Raw genomic sequence first — 16248 nt, forward strand, 5'->3', positions numbered from 1 at the left:
AACCTGTTCTTCACCCTCCTCTCGCTTAGTAGTTCCCTCCAAATCAGCACCACTAAGCCAAAGTCGTTAACAATCTTCTTTCTGCAGTAAATGCCCAGGAAACAAGACTTGGCACCAGTGTCCAGAAAACCCTGCAGGCCAGTGGTTGATTCAAGGGTCTGTGTTTTGCAAATCCACTGGGCTTCAGAGTAGGGACTCAGTGGAGTCTGACTCATTCAGAAATGTATTCCTAAAAGGCCCAGGAGTAGAGCACATCCTTAGAATCTACAGTTTGCAGGTGGAAGAAGATTGGAGGAAAATTAAAGATTATTTACAGAAATATTGCAAAATTAAGGAATGTTAGAATGATGTTGGATTGAAGTTAAGTGGTTTCTAGCTGTAATGGTTTAAAAGAATATGGAAAAATTGGATTTTTAATAGGTAAAAATTTAATGTTATAATATATTAAGATTAAAGATCAGGATTATAAGGAGGGAAAGGAATTGCTGAACTGATAAATTGAACTGGAATACAAAAAAGGGAGGTATGAGGAGGTCCGGGAAACAAGTAAATGAAAGATAAGTGATGTAAAGATGGAATTATTTTTAACTGTTTTTTATTTCCTATTTTTTCTTTTTTATTATGTAATACTCTGAAAACTTTAATAAATATTTATGTATATAAAAAATAGAATCTACAGTTTGCAGGTGGCATCCAGTCCCCAAGTGTTTCTTAAAAAAAAGTTTTAGTCTTCTTAAAATAACAATAATAACATATTTTCTGCTTGTTCTTCATCCATGGGGTTCTTGTTAGTGGTTTGGGGTATGCTTGGGTGTCCAAAACAGCTATAGTCCCCCAAGCAAGGAACCTTTTCTTACCTCTAGAAAGGGCACTTCCTTCCGCTGTGCCTTTGGAAGAAAGTCTTGGAGCTCAGGGAAGGAGGGCTCCTTTCTGTTTGCCAAGACTTTCATGCAATGGCTTTTAAAAGTATGAAGAGGTCTTCCCTTCTCCTGCTTTCCCCATCCAATTGCAGCACTGTGATGGGGAGAACTCCCTCTCACTTATCTGCTGATTGGCAGAAGTGTGGGGGATCTGAACGGATGTGAGTGAGCGTGGCCACCTGCCTGTCCAAACGTGTGGGCGTTGAGTGTCTGGTCAGAAGTCCAGAGGAACACAAGGAGAATCCTGCTGGATCAGTCCAAAGTTGTGCCCCAGGTACCCGCAGGTTTCAGCACCTGCTGCCCAGTGGTTTCAGCACCACGGATAGTTCCCAGTGAGCCACGTTGCTCTGACCAAGGCTGGAGGTCAGCTGAGGCCCTTATGAGACCCTTCTTCCTAAGCTCCACCCTATTACCCGAAATATTAGGGCTCTTAAGAACCAACCTTCTGGCCTACATGCAGTCACTTCTTCAACTTACTGTGGTCTCCCACTTGCTATGCTGCCTGAGCTATTGGTCAGGTGTGGAACAGGTAACACTGACTCTGTTTCCTCCTGCTCTGAGCTGAAGGCCATGATACCTGAGATCCTAGGAGCCACTGCCAGTCAGAGTAGACCATGCTTGGCTAGTTGAATAAATAGTATGACATTGTGTAAGGTGGTTTCCTATTTTTCCATGCTGAATCAGGCTCTGTGGCCGAGACTGAGGCGACACCTTACAGTTTAAAGCACTGCTTCCCCCAAAGAATCCTGGGAACTGTATCTAGATAGACTTATGCTAAGCTAGACAAGCCAAGGATCTGGCTATATCTAAGGCTGTTTCCACCATCTCCATGTTACTGCCCTCATTCCTCAGCTGTACAGTCTTGTCTTGGTATCCTCTTTTCCATCTGGAAGATCCATTGCCAGACAAATGACCCGTGTCTGTGGCAAAACAAAAGGGCTTGTGTCTGGGGATTGGAGAACCCAAAAGTTAGCCCTCCAACTGGCCTGGAGATGACCCAATACCGTTGACATCCAAAGTGCTTCGGATTTGTACAGGGAGGTTATCCAAGATCCCTCGGCACACGTTTATTTGTTTTTAAAGCCGTATCCTGGTTGAATTCCCACTCAAAGCATTGAATTTCTGCCTTTCAGAATTGTCCAGTTGGACACAACCACATTTTTAATAATCGTCTGCTTTCCCCCCTTCCTTCCCTCCTCGTTCTTGCCGTCTTGAATTGCTGCCTTTAGTCAGCTAGGCAATATTTCTGTGCTCAGTTAAACAGTGGCTGCTCTTTGCTCTGAAAATCTTTGCTCGACATATTCCTTTAATTTTTGGGGAGTTACTGTTCTGTTGATGATGATGATAATTTATTATTTATACCCCGTCCATCTGACTGGGTTTTCCCAGCCACTCTGGGAGGCTCCCAACAGAATATTAAAAACACAATAAACCATCAAACGTTGGAAACTTCCCTAAACAGGTCTGCCTTCAGAGGTCTTCTAAAAGTCTGGTAGTTGTTTATTTCCTTGACATCTGATGGGAGGGAGGGCGCCACCACCAAGAAGGCCCTCTGCCTGGTTTCCTGTAACCTCACTTCTTGCAATGAGGGAAGTGCCAGAAGGCCCTCGGAGCTGGACCTCAGTGTCCGGGCAGAACAATGGGGGTGGAGTCACTCCTTCAGGTCTACTGGGCCGAGGCCGTTTAGGGCTTTAAAGGTCAGCACCAACACTTTGAACTGTGCTTGGAAACGTACTGGGAGCCAATGTTGGTGTTTCAGGACCGGTGTTATGTGGTCTCAGCGGCCGCTCCCAGTCACCAGTCTAGCTGCCACATTCTGGATTAGTTGCAGTTTCTGGGTCCCCTTCAAAGGTAGCCCCACGTAGAGTGCATTGCAGTAGTCCAAGTGGGAGATAACCAGAGCATGCACCACTCTGGCAAGACAGTCCGTGGGCAGGTAGGGTCTCATCCTGCGTGCCAGGTGGAGTTGGTATACAGCTGCCCGGGATACACAATTGACCTGCGCCTCCATGGACAGCTGTGAGTCCAAAATGACTCCCAGGCTGTGCACCTAGTCCTTCAGGGGCACAGTTACCCAATTCAGGACCAGGGAGTCCTCCACACCAGCCCGCCCCCTGTCCCCCCAAAACAGTACTTCTGTCTTGTCAGGATTCAACCTCAATCCCTTAGCCGCCATCAGTCTGTGGGCAGGTAGGGTCCCAGCCTGAATACCAGGTGATGACCTATGCCCAACTCTAGTCCTGACAAACTGGGGCTGTAGCTCAGTGCGAGAGCATCTGCGCTGCATGCAGAAGATCCCCGGATCAATCTCCACTGGCACCTCCAGGCTTGGAATGTCCCCAGTCTGAAACCCCGGAGAGCCTCTGCCAGTCAGTGTAGGCAAGCCTGAGCTCAATGGACCAAAGGTCTCGCTCCATTTAAGGCAGTTTCCGATGGTCTTATAAGGGAGCAGAGACTTTTCACGCAGGAGCCAAAGGCGTTATGGAATCTCTGTGTGTGGGGGTGTGTGAAAATATATAAAATATAGTTCACACTTCCCACACATAAAGAAGTGTAATGTTCATATGGACCTCTTCCAAATAGCTTTATAAGGCCCCAGGGGCATCTATAATATTATACGCTGTTTGAGCTTCCACGTTTGGAAGATCCCACCGCTGCTGCCTTTTAAAACCGATCCGTTGGGCCGAAAGCGCTTTCTCAGAAGGTGTGCACCCTTCTGGCTGCCCACCGGCCTCCCCAGCAATAATGCGTTCCCATTTCATCCATTCACACTCGCTCGCTCTGTACTGGCAGAGGAAGAAGAAAAGACACTTTCCCTTTCAAGTTGGAGCAGGGATCAGCAAACCAGAGGTGTCGGAAAGGCGACGTCGCCAGGACAAGCCTCTCTTCCCCCCTCCTTCCCGCTTCCCCCTCCTCTGAGAACATTAGTGGATTAACTGGAGTTATTAATGGATTTATGTACTCAAGAACGGACTTCAGGCGGTGCTGCTAGGAATTGGATTCTCTTAGCTGCATCTGGGCTGTGGGTTGTGCAACAGAAGTCTATCAATGCCTATCAGTCATGGTCCAATGGAACCTCCAGGCTCAGGGGTAGTCTACCACCATATCAACTGCTGGAGGAGGCTGCTACCCGCAGCCTCCTTTCCCTGTCCCTGGATTCCCAAGCATGTTGCTCCATCTCATCCATGGGAAGTGACTGCCTGGGAGGAGCAGCGAGTGCGGAAAGGGTTAAGCCAGCGAGGCGGGTGGCACTGTGGTGTAAACCACTGAGCCTCTTGGTTTTGCCGATCAGAAGGTCGGCGGTTCAAATCCCCGTGATGGGATGAGCTCCAATTGTTCTGTTCCAGCTCCTGCCAACCTAGCAGTTTGAAAGCACACCGGTGGAAGTAGATAAATAGGTACCTCTGCGGCGGGAAGGTAAACGGCATTTCCGTGCACTCTGGCACTCGTCACAGTCCTTCATGTGCCAGTAGTGGTTTAGTCCTGCTGGCCACATGACCCGGAAAGCTGTCTATGGACAAATGCCAGCTCCCTCGGTGTGCTGGTCCCTTGGGTTACCCGAGAGACGAGGTCCAAGTCTGGTCCGTGGTCAAAGGTGCAACGTGGAAGCAGTCCGTAGTAGCTGAAGCTGGGTGCAGGGCAGGGAGTCGGGTGAAGTCAGGAACAGGCTTGCAAGCAGGGAAGCAGGGCGGGTCAGGCGCTCAGGCAGGTAAGCAGGACAGGGTTCAGGCAGGAACTAGCAACTGACAATGTTGCTCCCACACCTTGGGACTGGGGCTGGCCAGCTTTTATCTGCCCTGAGGCATAGGGCGGCCCCAATCCTCAGGTGACTCGCCTCTCCTGGCCTGGAGGTGAGCACTCCTCCTGCGGGAACTTAGTTCCCTCTGCCTCTCTGCCCTGAGCCTCTGCAGCTCAGGAGAGGCTGGAGGGTTACCGGACCCAGAGGCAACCTCAGCTTCCTCTGACGGGGCTGAGAGTGGAGCACCTGCAGGCAATGGGTCCTCCATCACCTCAGGAGCCAGAGCAGACTCAGCTGGTGCCTGCACCTGAGGATCCAGCACAGGTGAGGACCCTTCAGGCTCATGCCCCAGCCCCGGCTCAGCTGGTTCTGGAGGCGGGGAATCCTGTGCAGGCTGGGATCCCTCAGGTTCAGCATCCGAGTCAGAATCCCAGGCCATCACACTTGGCCTGAAAGCGAGATAAGCACCGCAACCCCATAGTTGCCTTTGACTGGACGTAACCATGCAGGGGTCCTTTACCTTTTACCTTTTTTACCGAAGCCAGGGGTGAGGAACTTTTCTTAGTGTAAAAGCTGCATTGCCTTCTGGGAGCCATGTGCCAGTGGCAAAAGTGGGCGGAGCCATGAATGTAAATGTTACCTCTGTACAATAAGATTGATCTTTCTGCCCTACAGCAAGATAAGCAAGCAGAGTTCAGCAAACTAGGCAAACATACTTAAGGAGGAGTCAAAGCAGAGGCACGAGAGGACGTGGCTTGGGGAGAGTCTGGAGGGCCAGAGAGAGAAGACTGAAGGGCCGCATTGAGCCTGTTTTTCCTCATCTCTGTCCTAACGGTAGGGAAGTACTGCCATATTTAATGGAACTTGGAGCTGTGGGTCCAGCATACAATATTTTCTGACTACAATTGTCCAGAATTCCTGCTTGTATGAAACCTACAAGTACAAAAGCAGAGCAGCACACAAGAAGCTCATAAACTGCTCACCAGTTCACACATTAGACTTTGAGCCAGCCGCCACACATTCAGAAGCCTCTGGGTGACTGTAGTGGCATCAGAATGGGGAGTTACAGGCACCCACACAGAGCCCACTCACTCACTCATTCAAACTAGCAGATCAATTCCTTTAGGTAAAAGGTAAAGGTAAAGGGACCCCTGACAGTTAGGTCCAGTCACTGATGACACTGGGGTTGCGGTGCTCACCTCGCTTTACTGGCCGAGGGAGCCGGTGTACAGCTTCTGAACCAGAGCAGTGCATGGAAATGCCATTTGCCTTCCCGCTGGAGCGGTACCTATTTATTTATTTGCACTTTGACGTGCTTTTGAGCTGCTAGGTTGGCAGGAGCAGGGACTGAGCAATGGGAGCTCACCCCGTTGCAGGGATTCGAACTGCCAACCTTCTGATCGGAAAGTCCTAGGCTCTGTGGTTTAGACCACAGCGCCAAACACTGCAAGCAGGAGTTGTGATACTGAAAGGGTGGACCACCTGGAGCTCTAAATTCTGACAGATGATTTTACAGTCACCTGGAGGCTTCTGAGCTCCTCCTCCTCCTCCTCCTCCTCCTTCTTCTTCCGCAATCCCTCATAGTCAAGTAAGATTGTCTTCCATGAACATGGTTTTAACAGTGAGTCCATAAGTGACTGTGGAGGCCAGTTCTGGATCCACACATCCTTCCACAGTGGGGACGTTGGTTTCTGGGCGGGAGTTGATCACGGTGTGGATTTGCCAAGCATGGCTTCCTCTTAGCATGTTTCTCCCTTGTGTCCCGAGTTTGAGTGTCTTCAAAGTCCATGACACCTTTGTTCTCCAACTGGAGCGCTCGCAGGCCAGTGTTTCCCATTTGTCGGTGTTTATCCTACATTTTTAAAGATTTGCCTTGAGACAGTTTTTAAACCTCTTTTGTTGACCACTGGCATTAGGCTTTCCATTTTTAAGTTCAGAATAGAGTAGTTGCTTTGGAAGACGATAATCGGGCATCTGTACAGCATGGCCAGTCCAACAAAGTTGATGTTGAAGAATCATTGCTTCAACATGGGTGTTCTTTGCTTCTTCCAGTACACTGGTATTAGTTCGCCCGTCTTCCGATTTGAAAACTTCTCTGAATTTCTCTGTAACTTCCCCTTTTATCGCCAGGAAACCCCTGGAGGTTGGAAGTTGATTGCCCAAACTGAGATCTCTACATAACACATATCCAAGACAGATAGGTAGCCGTGTTGGTCTGCCATAGTCAAAATAAAAAAATTCCTTCCAGTAGCACCTTAAAGACCAACTAAGTTAGTTCTTGGTATGAGCTTTCGTGTGCATGCACACTTCTTCAGATACACTGAAGATACTTCTTCAGATACACTGCATGCACACGAAAGCTCATACCAAGAACTAACTTAGTTGGTCTTTAAGGTGCTACTGGAAGGAATTTTTTTATTTTGACATATCCAAGAGAATGGTTGCTGTAGCGTAGCGGTGTAATATCTGCTTTGTACACAGGAGGTGCCCAGTTCAGTCCTCAGATGGGGCTTGGGATATCCCTTGCCTGAAATCCTGGAAAGCTGCTGCCAGCCTGTGTGGCCAGTACTGAGCCAGATGGACTCAGTTTAAGGCAGCTATCTGTACAGAACAAGGCAACCCACTGCTTGCTTGCATCTAGTTATATGTTTTGTAATATTGCAAGTAGCCAGTAGTAGTTGATTCTATCATTGCTTCTGTCCCTTTATTAAAAGCCCCTTTAGAAAAGAAACAAAAATGTATGAAGGCATAAAAGATAACTTTGTTTTCTCCAGAACCATGTTATGAGTTCCATATCTGGGATGGACTTTCCAGGAATGCATAATGCAAACCTTATTGTCTGGAGCAGCTCAGATGCTTAACATGCTCAGAAAGAGCTGATAAGCTATCTGTCCAATGCTTTTATTAGCAGATTCAAGCTTTCCCTCCCTCACTCATGGAAATAGGAACCCACATCTCCAATCTCTTTTTAGCATTACTAAGCCACTTCTGGCGAACCAGAGCAGTGCACGGAAACACCATTTACCTTCCCCCCAGAGCGGTACCTATTTATCTACTTGCACTTCGTGCTTTCGAACTGCTAGGTTGGTAGCAGCAGGGACTGAGCAACGGGAGCTCACCCCGTCGCGGGGATTCGAACCGCCGACCTTCTGATCGGCAAGTCCTAGGCTCAGTGGTTTAACCCACAGTGCCACCCGCGTCCCTGTGATCACGCTGTAATAAATAGCAAATAAATAACCCACCTTTACGTGCTACAAGTTCCAAGGTCAGTCCCTTGCACCTGTGCTTCAAAGGAGAGTTGCTGGCAAGGCAAGGCTATCTGAAACAATGTTCTGACTTGGTACCTTCATGTGATTTAGAAACCCAAGATCTCTGCTGAATCCATTGTTTCCCCCAATGGTCTTGTAAAGGGGAACTGTAAAGAAGGAGGGACTCAAGGGTGGGAGAAGATGAACGTGTGGAAAAAGAAGCAGAAGCGAAGGTGGGAAACTTCTCTCGCATCCCGTTAATTGTGTTTTGATCACTTAACAGGATGATGGGGATAATTAGGGAGAATGTTCCATTGTCTATGACGTTATGCATACAGTTGCATCATGCGCCGCAGGGAACAATTTCACGCCAGCAGGTGGATGTATTGGTTAACTGGGGAGGATGTGTCCATTTTGACCTAACAATCACCCCCCAATTAGCATCCTTCCCCTTCGGGTGAGTTCCTGGAGGGAATCAAATGACTGAAACAGGTCTATGCAAAACGTTCACCCCACCCACCCAAATGAGGGCACGGTGGCGCTTAGAAAGCTTTAAGTGGAAACCTGGGACTCGTTCTTAGTTATCCTGGGGCCATGTTGGAAAAAGAAAGCCTGTTTTCGTTTAGGCTCTTTTTCCTTCCTCTTTTTCAACAACAACAAAAAAGTTGAAACTGGAAGCGGTCCTGAACCAAAGTCCTGAAATCTAAACACACCCAAGCTTTAGGGAACGTTCGTAGCTTGAATCTGGAGTTGGCGTTCCTTCTAATGCGCCCTGCCCTCCTGGATTCTCCCAGAACCCTCCCAGATTCCGCAAACAGCCAAGTTGCACAAGGCCTAGATGGGAACCAATAGCTTTAAACTGCACAGAATTGGTGCGCAACTCTGCATCTTGAGAATTACTGTATTTTTTGCACCATAACACTCACTTTTTTCCTCCTAAAAAGTAAGGGGAAATGTCTGTGCGTGTTATGGAGGGAATGCCTACGGGTGGCATGCCTACGGATTTTCCTCCTCTAAAAACTACGCGCGTGTTATGGTCGAGTGCGTGTTATAGAGCGAAAAATGCGGTACGTTTCCAATGGGCCAGTGCTGTTGCGTAGATAGCTGTCCCCTCATGATTATCTCTGCTGTGGTTTTGCTAAGCAAAAGAAATACAACCTGGAGAGGAAGATAAATCTTGACAGGAACTGGTTTGCAAAACAGCTCCGCCGATTTATGAGCGCCAGTAACAAGCATGTGCTGAACCGGGGAGAAAAGATGGTTTCTATTCAGCTTTGGGGATGGAACCTCCTTGTAAGGAAAACCCTGTTTAACCTTATCTTTTAAACGAGGCCCTTCGAGTTTCCTAACACCAGCCTCCCACCTTCTTCCTAAAACACTCACCAACAGTTTTGAAATAAGCGGTAAATGATACCAGGCTAGGATGCAGTTAATGGAAAGGGAATAGGGGAAAGAGTAAAAGAGAAAGCAGGAATATCTCTGCCTTTCACTGGAAAGGGTGAAACAACTTAGGTTTCCAAAAAATAAATAAATCAGTTGATTCAATTCTCTATGAAATGAGCAATTATACTTGGAAAGTGAAATGGCTCTCTTTCCCCCATCCCTTTTAGATTAGTGAGCTCTGGTTTGGTTTGTGGAACAGCTATGAGGAAGCGCCAAAGCCAGGGATGTAAGGAGGTAGTGATTTTCATATTGCCCTATGTTCATTGCAATCTGCACTTTCTGTTCTGCTACAGTTTTGCCTCCACTAAAACCTGTTTCATTCATCTCCCTATCTGCTACGGGCCGTGCATTTTAACAGAAGGCAAACTGTAGAAACATTAATTGGTTGTGTGATATTTGCAGACCAATAATAATAAATTTTTATTTATACCCTGTCCTTCCCAATTCAGAAAACCAGGCTCAGGGCAGCTAACAACAAATTTAAAACACTTAGTTGATGCAACCAAAAACAGCATAAAATACAGTATAAAATGGGAATAACAATAAATTCAAAAATCAATTTAGGGGGGAAATCCATCCAATAAACATTAGATGATCACCAGGGCTAGCTGGCTAAATTAGTCCTATTTGGGCCAGCGAGGAGACCAGGGGAGAATTAGCTGTGGGATCCCAGAGCGGGTAATCTAAAAAAACAGCAGGAATCTCTAGTAGCAGGCGCTTGGGAGTTCTTTTCAAACAGCCATTGGGGTGCCCCTGCCAATCAGAATAAACTACACTGGTGTAAATGGGGAAATAGTTGAATTTAGCACACAGTATTCATCTACGCTCCTTTGTTCTTTGGGATGATCTGATCTTTGCTGCCCGGATAAGTTGAAGACAAGAAAGGAAAGGGGGAGGAAAAAAGTTCCGAACAGAGCAGAAGTGTTTGCAGGGTGGTGAAGGGAGAGATGGATTCTTATCTGGAATACAGATATCAGAAGAGTCCATCTGCTGGCCAGGCTAAAGGTCCACCATGCTGTTTTCTACTGCAGAAGAGATGTCTTTTCTGGGAAGCCCATCAATGTAGGGCATAAGGGCAATGGCAGAAAGAGTGTGGTGTGGTGTGTTGTTGTTGTTGTTTAGTCGTTTAGTCGTGTCCGAATCTTCGTGACCTCATGGACCAGAGCACGCCAGGCACCCCTGTCTTCCACTGCCTCCCGCAGTTTGGTCAAACTTATGCTGGTAGCTTCGAGAACACTGTCCCACCATCTCGTCCTCTGTCGTCCCCTTCTCCTTGTGCCCTCCATCTTTCCCAACATCAGGGTCTTTTCCAGGGAGTCTTCTCTTCTCATGAGGTGGCCAAAGTATTGGAGCCTCTGCTTCAGGATCTGTCCTTCCAGTGAGCACTCAGGGCTGATTTCCTTCGGAATGTATAGGTTTGATCTTCTTGCAGTCAATTGGACTCTTCAAGAGTCTCCTCCAGCACCATAATTCAAAAGCATCCATTCTTCGCCAACCAGCTTCCTTTGTGGTCCAGCTCTCACTTCCATACATCACTACTGGGAAAACCATAGCTTTAACTATACGGACCTTTGTTGGCAAGGTGATGTCTCTGCTTTTTAAGATGGTGTCTAGGTTTGTCATTGCTTTTCTCCCAAGAGGCAGGCGTCTTTTAATTTCGTGACTGCTGATTAATGTTCAGGACCTGAGCTCATGAACACTTGTGTTCCTGAACAACTGGTATTCAGAGGCATAGGGCCTCCAGCAGTGGAAGAACATAGTTGTGATGACCTCCATGAATTTGTCTAATTCTCTCACACCTTTCACCCCACACTTCTCTCCTACAAATCATACCCTTCCCTGCTGATGATTTTCTGGCAATCCAGGGGATTTATAGTCACAAACGTTCCACCTGAACCCTCCAGCTCCCCCCGCATGCCTGTTTTCAGCCTGTGAACCTTTGCTCCAAATATTTGTCTTCTCGGCTAATTTGTGTAGGAGGGATTGTGCTGAGGTTTGCTGCCGGCGGCCATCCTGGCTCGCAGGGGTGTCTTTCGAGTGACGCCTTCGGTCCAGCACTAGACAAACATGCAGCATGTGGCCGCAAATTGTGGGTTTTTGGCTCCCGGGGGGGACGTTCTGCAATGAATGAGCTGCGCCGAGCCTTCCAGAGATCTGTAAATATTTGCACGCATCTCTTCTCTCCCCCTTAGCCCACCCCACACCCCTGGAAAAAAAAGAAGTGGATGATGCGAACAGCCGGCTTAAGAGAGCCAGGAAAGGGGAGGGGGAGTTAAACATGGATAGGAACTCAAATCTGAAATAACAAACAGGAGGCCAGGCTGAGTCAGAAATAAATAAAAGGACAGGCCGAGAACGAGATCTCAGCACTTCATTAATCCCATAACTTCTCATAAGCATTACCTCATGAGGAATTTCATATAAATCTCTTCGGATTCATTTCCATCCATTAACCGATGGTCCACGGCGTAGGGTCCAGCAATCCTCAGCTCCTCCACCACCTCGGTTTCCCTCCCCTGCTTCTCGCCAACCAGATTTCATGTTGAATTACGGCCGCGTCCAAAGCGACGGAGCACGCCAGGTTGTTTTGGAAGCAATGTTGAAGCCGTTTGTAAAGAGACAGAAAAAAAAATCGCAGCTTTTCCACATCCATTGGACCTTGTGTTTATTGGCAGTTGGCATCGTGCAGCTGCAACCAGAAACTGAGCCCAGAATGGCGCTGCTGTGAAGTTTGGATCACGGTTAAGAGGGGCCAATGCATTGCCTTGTGTGTTATTTGGGGGGGGGGGGTTGCTGGAGGAATGAGATTTAGGGTTTGCCAAAAAATTCTTTGCTTCGGCCAAGTATACCTGAAGGAGCGTCGCCACCACCATCGTTCTGCCCGGACACTGAGGTCCAGCTCCAAGGGCCTTCTGGCAGTTCCCTATCTGCGAGAAATGAGGTTACAGGGAACCAGGCAGAGGGTCTTCTCGGTGGTGGCACCCGCCTTATGGAATGCCCTCCCGTCAGATGTCAAGGAAATACAGTGGTACCTCGGGTTACAGACGCTTCAGGTTACAGACTCCGCTAACCCAGAAATAGTACCTCAGGTTAAGAACTTCAGGATGAGAACAGAAATCGCACGGCGGCAGCGGGAGGCCCCATTAGCTAAAGTGGTACCTCAGGTTAAGAACAGTTTCAGGTTAAGAACAGACCTCCAAAACGAATTAAGTTCTTAACCCGAGGTACCACTGTATCTGACTTTTAGAAGACATCTGAAGGGAACCCTGTTTAGGGAAGTTTGAAGTTTTATTCTGTTTTTAATGTTCTGTTGAATGCCGCCCAGAGTGGCTGGAGAAACCCAGCCAGATGTGTGGGGTAGAAATAATAAATTATTATTATTATTTATGGGAGGGCCATAGCCCAGTGGCTTGAGCATCTGGTTTGCACGTATAAGGTCCATGTTCAATCCTTGGCATCTCTGGCTAGAAGGGCCAAGCAGAAGGCAATAAAAGCACCTCTCTTGTCCCTGAGACCCTGAAGAACCGCCAGTGAGACTAGACCAGGAGCAGCTGATACCCAGTTTTTGTAGAGAATTCTGATTCTGTTCACATTTAAAGGACAATCTAAGACCACATTATCGTCACCAAACGTTGCATGGTGTTTCCTGAAGTCAGGGAGCAGGTTTTTGTCTATGTTTGACTACAGTTAGGTGCCATTTTGAATCAACATGGCGGACAGAACCTTTCAGAACTGCGCTGATTTTGGGTTTCTTAGAATCCCCAAGCAACACCAGATATGAGGCTGCTGCTGCTTTACATTAGGGCAAATTGCTTTGCAAACGAAAATTGTGTGTATTAGGAGAAATTCACACAGGAATGCTGATGAATCTGCTGAGGGCTTTTTTAAAAAAAAGGGGGGGAACTGATTTGGCAGTGTGGAGAACTGAACTTAAGGCCGGCAAAGTAAGAAGCTGAGAGCAACGGAAAACTGACAGAATGTTCCCATCACTAACTAAAAAACCCCCATCATCCCTGATCCTAGACAATGCTGGCTGGAGCTCATGTGAGTTGTCCCCCAAAACTGGGGTGGGGAATTACATTTCTCACCCCTGGAGTAGACAGCACTGAGCTCAGTAGACAAATAGTCTGATCTGGCATAATTCTTATATTCGTGTGGGCACAGCAAAAGGCAACGTTTTGAGGGGGATTCCCTCCACCCCAATATTAAAAAAAAGAACAGCACTCCTTTGAGCAGAAAGAAAAACAACTCCCGCAGCTGTGTTGCAAGGATTGCCCTGCTGGGATGGCTTCCTTTAATGTGGCAGTTCAAAGGAGGCAAGTGTTTTCACCCCTCTTCACATGTCCCCTGAAAGATTATAGGAACACGGTGCTAACTGCCTCCCCCTTCCTTTCAAAGCACCATCCTTGTTCTGGTGACTCCATCAGCAGAGCCTCCAAATGTCCCTATTTTTCGGGGACAGCCTCAGATTTATAGAAGCTGTCCCAGATTCTGATTTGATCCAGGAATGTCCTGCTTTTCCTTAGGACGTCTCTGTTTTCATTATAGAAAGGTTGGAGGGTATGGAATAGGATGTCCCTGTTTTCATTGGGAAAATGTTGGAGGGTATGGAATAGGATGCCCCTATTTTCATCAGAGAAACATCAGAGGGTATGCAATAGGATGTCCCTATTTTCATCAGAGAAATGTTGGAGGGCGTGGAATAGAATGTCCCTGTTTTCATCGGAGAAATGTTAGAGGGTATGGAATAGGATGGAGGGTGACAAACTGAAATTGCAGAGTTATGACAAGCTTAAGGAGAAGGTGCGGGACTGGCTACATTATTTTCAAATAAGAGAGGTCTATAACTTGGATAAAAAAATTGGTTTCCAGGTGGAAAAATCAAAGTTGGAAACAGAACTGCTAGAACCCAATGTAAAGATACTTTCGAGAATGTATAATCTGCTGCTGAAATGTTGGAGGGCGTGGAATAGAATGTCCCTGTTTTCATCAGAGAAATGTTGGAGGATATGGAATAGGATGCCCCTATTTTCATCAGAGAAACATCATAGGGTATGCAATAGGATGTCCCTATTTTCATTGGAGAAATGTTGGAAGGTATGGAATAGGGTGCCCCTATTTTCATCAGAGAAATGTTGGAGGGTATGGAATAGAATGTCCCTATTTTCACCAGAGAAATGTTGGAGGGCATACAGAATAGGATGTCCCTATTTCCATCAGAAAATTTTGGAAGGTGTGCATCAGCCCCTTCCAGTTTGGAGGCATGAGCACCCACAACAAGAGGGTCCCGATCCAAATTTGGTGCTGTAACCTGTGCGAATGCTGCAATTTCAGCAGATGTGTCTCTGCTTGTGTCCTGTCTCCTCTTCCTGCAATGTCAGGGGGAGATCATGCATTGCATTTGAGGATAGAAACGTAGGACGTCACTTTCAGCTAAATTGGACTGTTGGTCCTTCTTGGAAGAGGCTCTCCGAGGTTCCAGGCAAGGGATATTCCCAGCCCTCCTTGGAGAGATGGTGAGGATTGGACTTGGGCCCTTCGGCATGCGAAACAGATGCTCCACGGCTGAGCTTCAGCCCTTTCCCCGAAAGGGAAAAGTCTTCCCAGGCGGAGATGCTTTTGGCCGCTTCCAACCTGATGATGTATTGGTTCCCTTCCAGCTCCCAGTCCCACAAGGAGCCTGATGGGCTTCGCAGCTGAGTTCCTCAGGCATCCTTCCCCACCCTCCAGCCTTTGGCATCCCCAGCTCATGACGTTTTCTGTCTTGCAGGCAATGCAACAAGACCTCCAATGGCAGCGACAGCTGTGACCTTATGTGCTGCGGCCGCGGCTACAACCCCTACATGGACAAAGTGGTGGAGCGCTGCCACTGCAAGTACCACTGGTGCTGCTACGTCACCTGCAAAAAGTGCGAGAGGACTGTCGAGAGATACGTGTGCAAGTGAGACCCCTCCTCGCGCCACTCGGCTCCCCTCTGGGCCCGCAGACTTGAGACATCTGTGCCACATTCCCCACCCTCCTCCCCAGCGCTTTTCGGACAGGAGAAAAGCTTTCCGAACCCTGGACAATGTTTGCCTTGCTTTTATAAACAAGAAACCCACAAGACTGTTGGAAAGCCATCGCAACGCTGGAATGACCAGACATTTCATAAATTGTCACCTTTTGGGAAGGATCTTTCGCAATCCGTGGTGGACGGCGTGGATTAAACTGGCAAACAGGTGTTGGCGCTTGGATCTTCCTTGCCAAAACAACTGCAAAGACCAAACTCGGTGCTTATATAGTGGACAACCGGCCTTCTTGTTATTGTTCAATACGTGGCCACCGAGTGCCTTCTGTGTGTGCTGTGAGGCCGGGGGAATGGGAAGCTGGTTGCCAGGAATGGGATAAGAACACATGAAAGTCAATACAGGAGATCCTTTGTTTCTCTGTTGTAATGTAACATGACATTTGATAGCGGACAAAGGAAATTCTACAGTGTTTTACTGCAGAGTCTCTCCCTCTCCCTCTCTCCCTCTCACTACTGGTTCCCTTTTCACAACATTGTTCTTTTTTTGGATGGGAGTGCCGTCAAAGATCCCCATAGTATTTTGCCCCCGTTTTCCCCATCCTTCTAGGGTTGAGTGACTGTGCCTGGTGTGAGTGATTGCTTTTGACCAGGAAACTTGGGTCTCCAGCCAGTGGCGTAGCGTGGGGGGTGCATGGGGGGCCAGCCGCACCGGGCGCAACATCTGGGGGTTAGGGTTAGGGTGCGCAAATCCACGGGTTAGGGGGCGCAAATCCACGGGTTAGGGGGCGCAAATTACTTGCCTTGCCCCGGGTGCTGACAACCCACGCTACGCCACTGTCTCCAGCTGTTTTTGGATTACAAATCCCATCATCCCTGACCGCTGGTCCTGCT

General features: G+C 47.9%; 1 protein-coding gene across 1 annotated transcript in view; it reads left to right on the forward strand.

Moving 5' to 3' along the window:
* The window catches only part of WNT11 (Wnt family member 11), a 61221-nt gene extending 45202 nt beyond the window's left edge, over positions 1-16019 (forward strand). Inside the window, exon 7 of the mRNA XM_083499877.1 lies at positions 15121-16019. Within this exon, the coding sequence (XP_083356003.1) occupies positions 15121-15295 (175 nt within the window). The 3' untranslated portion in view covers positions 15296-16019. The remainder of the gene's footprint in view (positions 1-15120) is intronic.
* Positions 16020-16248: the final 229 nt, after the last annotated feature.

This window comes from Podarcis liolepis, assembly GCF_965112155.1.
Source record: "Podarcis liolepis genome assembly, chromosome: 4".
Classification (NCBI taxonomy): domain Eukaryota; kingdom Metazoa; phylum Chordata; class Lepidosauria; order Squamata; family Lacertidae; genus Podarcis; species Podarcis liolepis.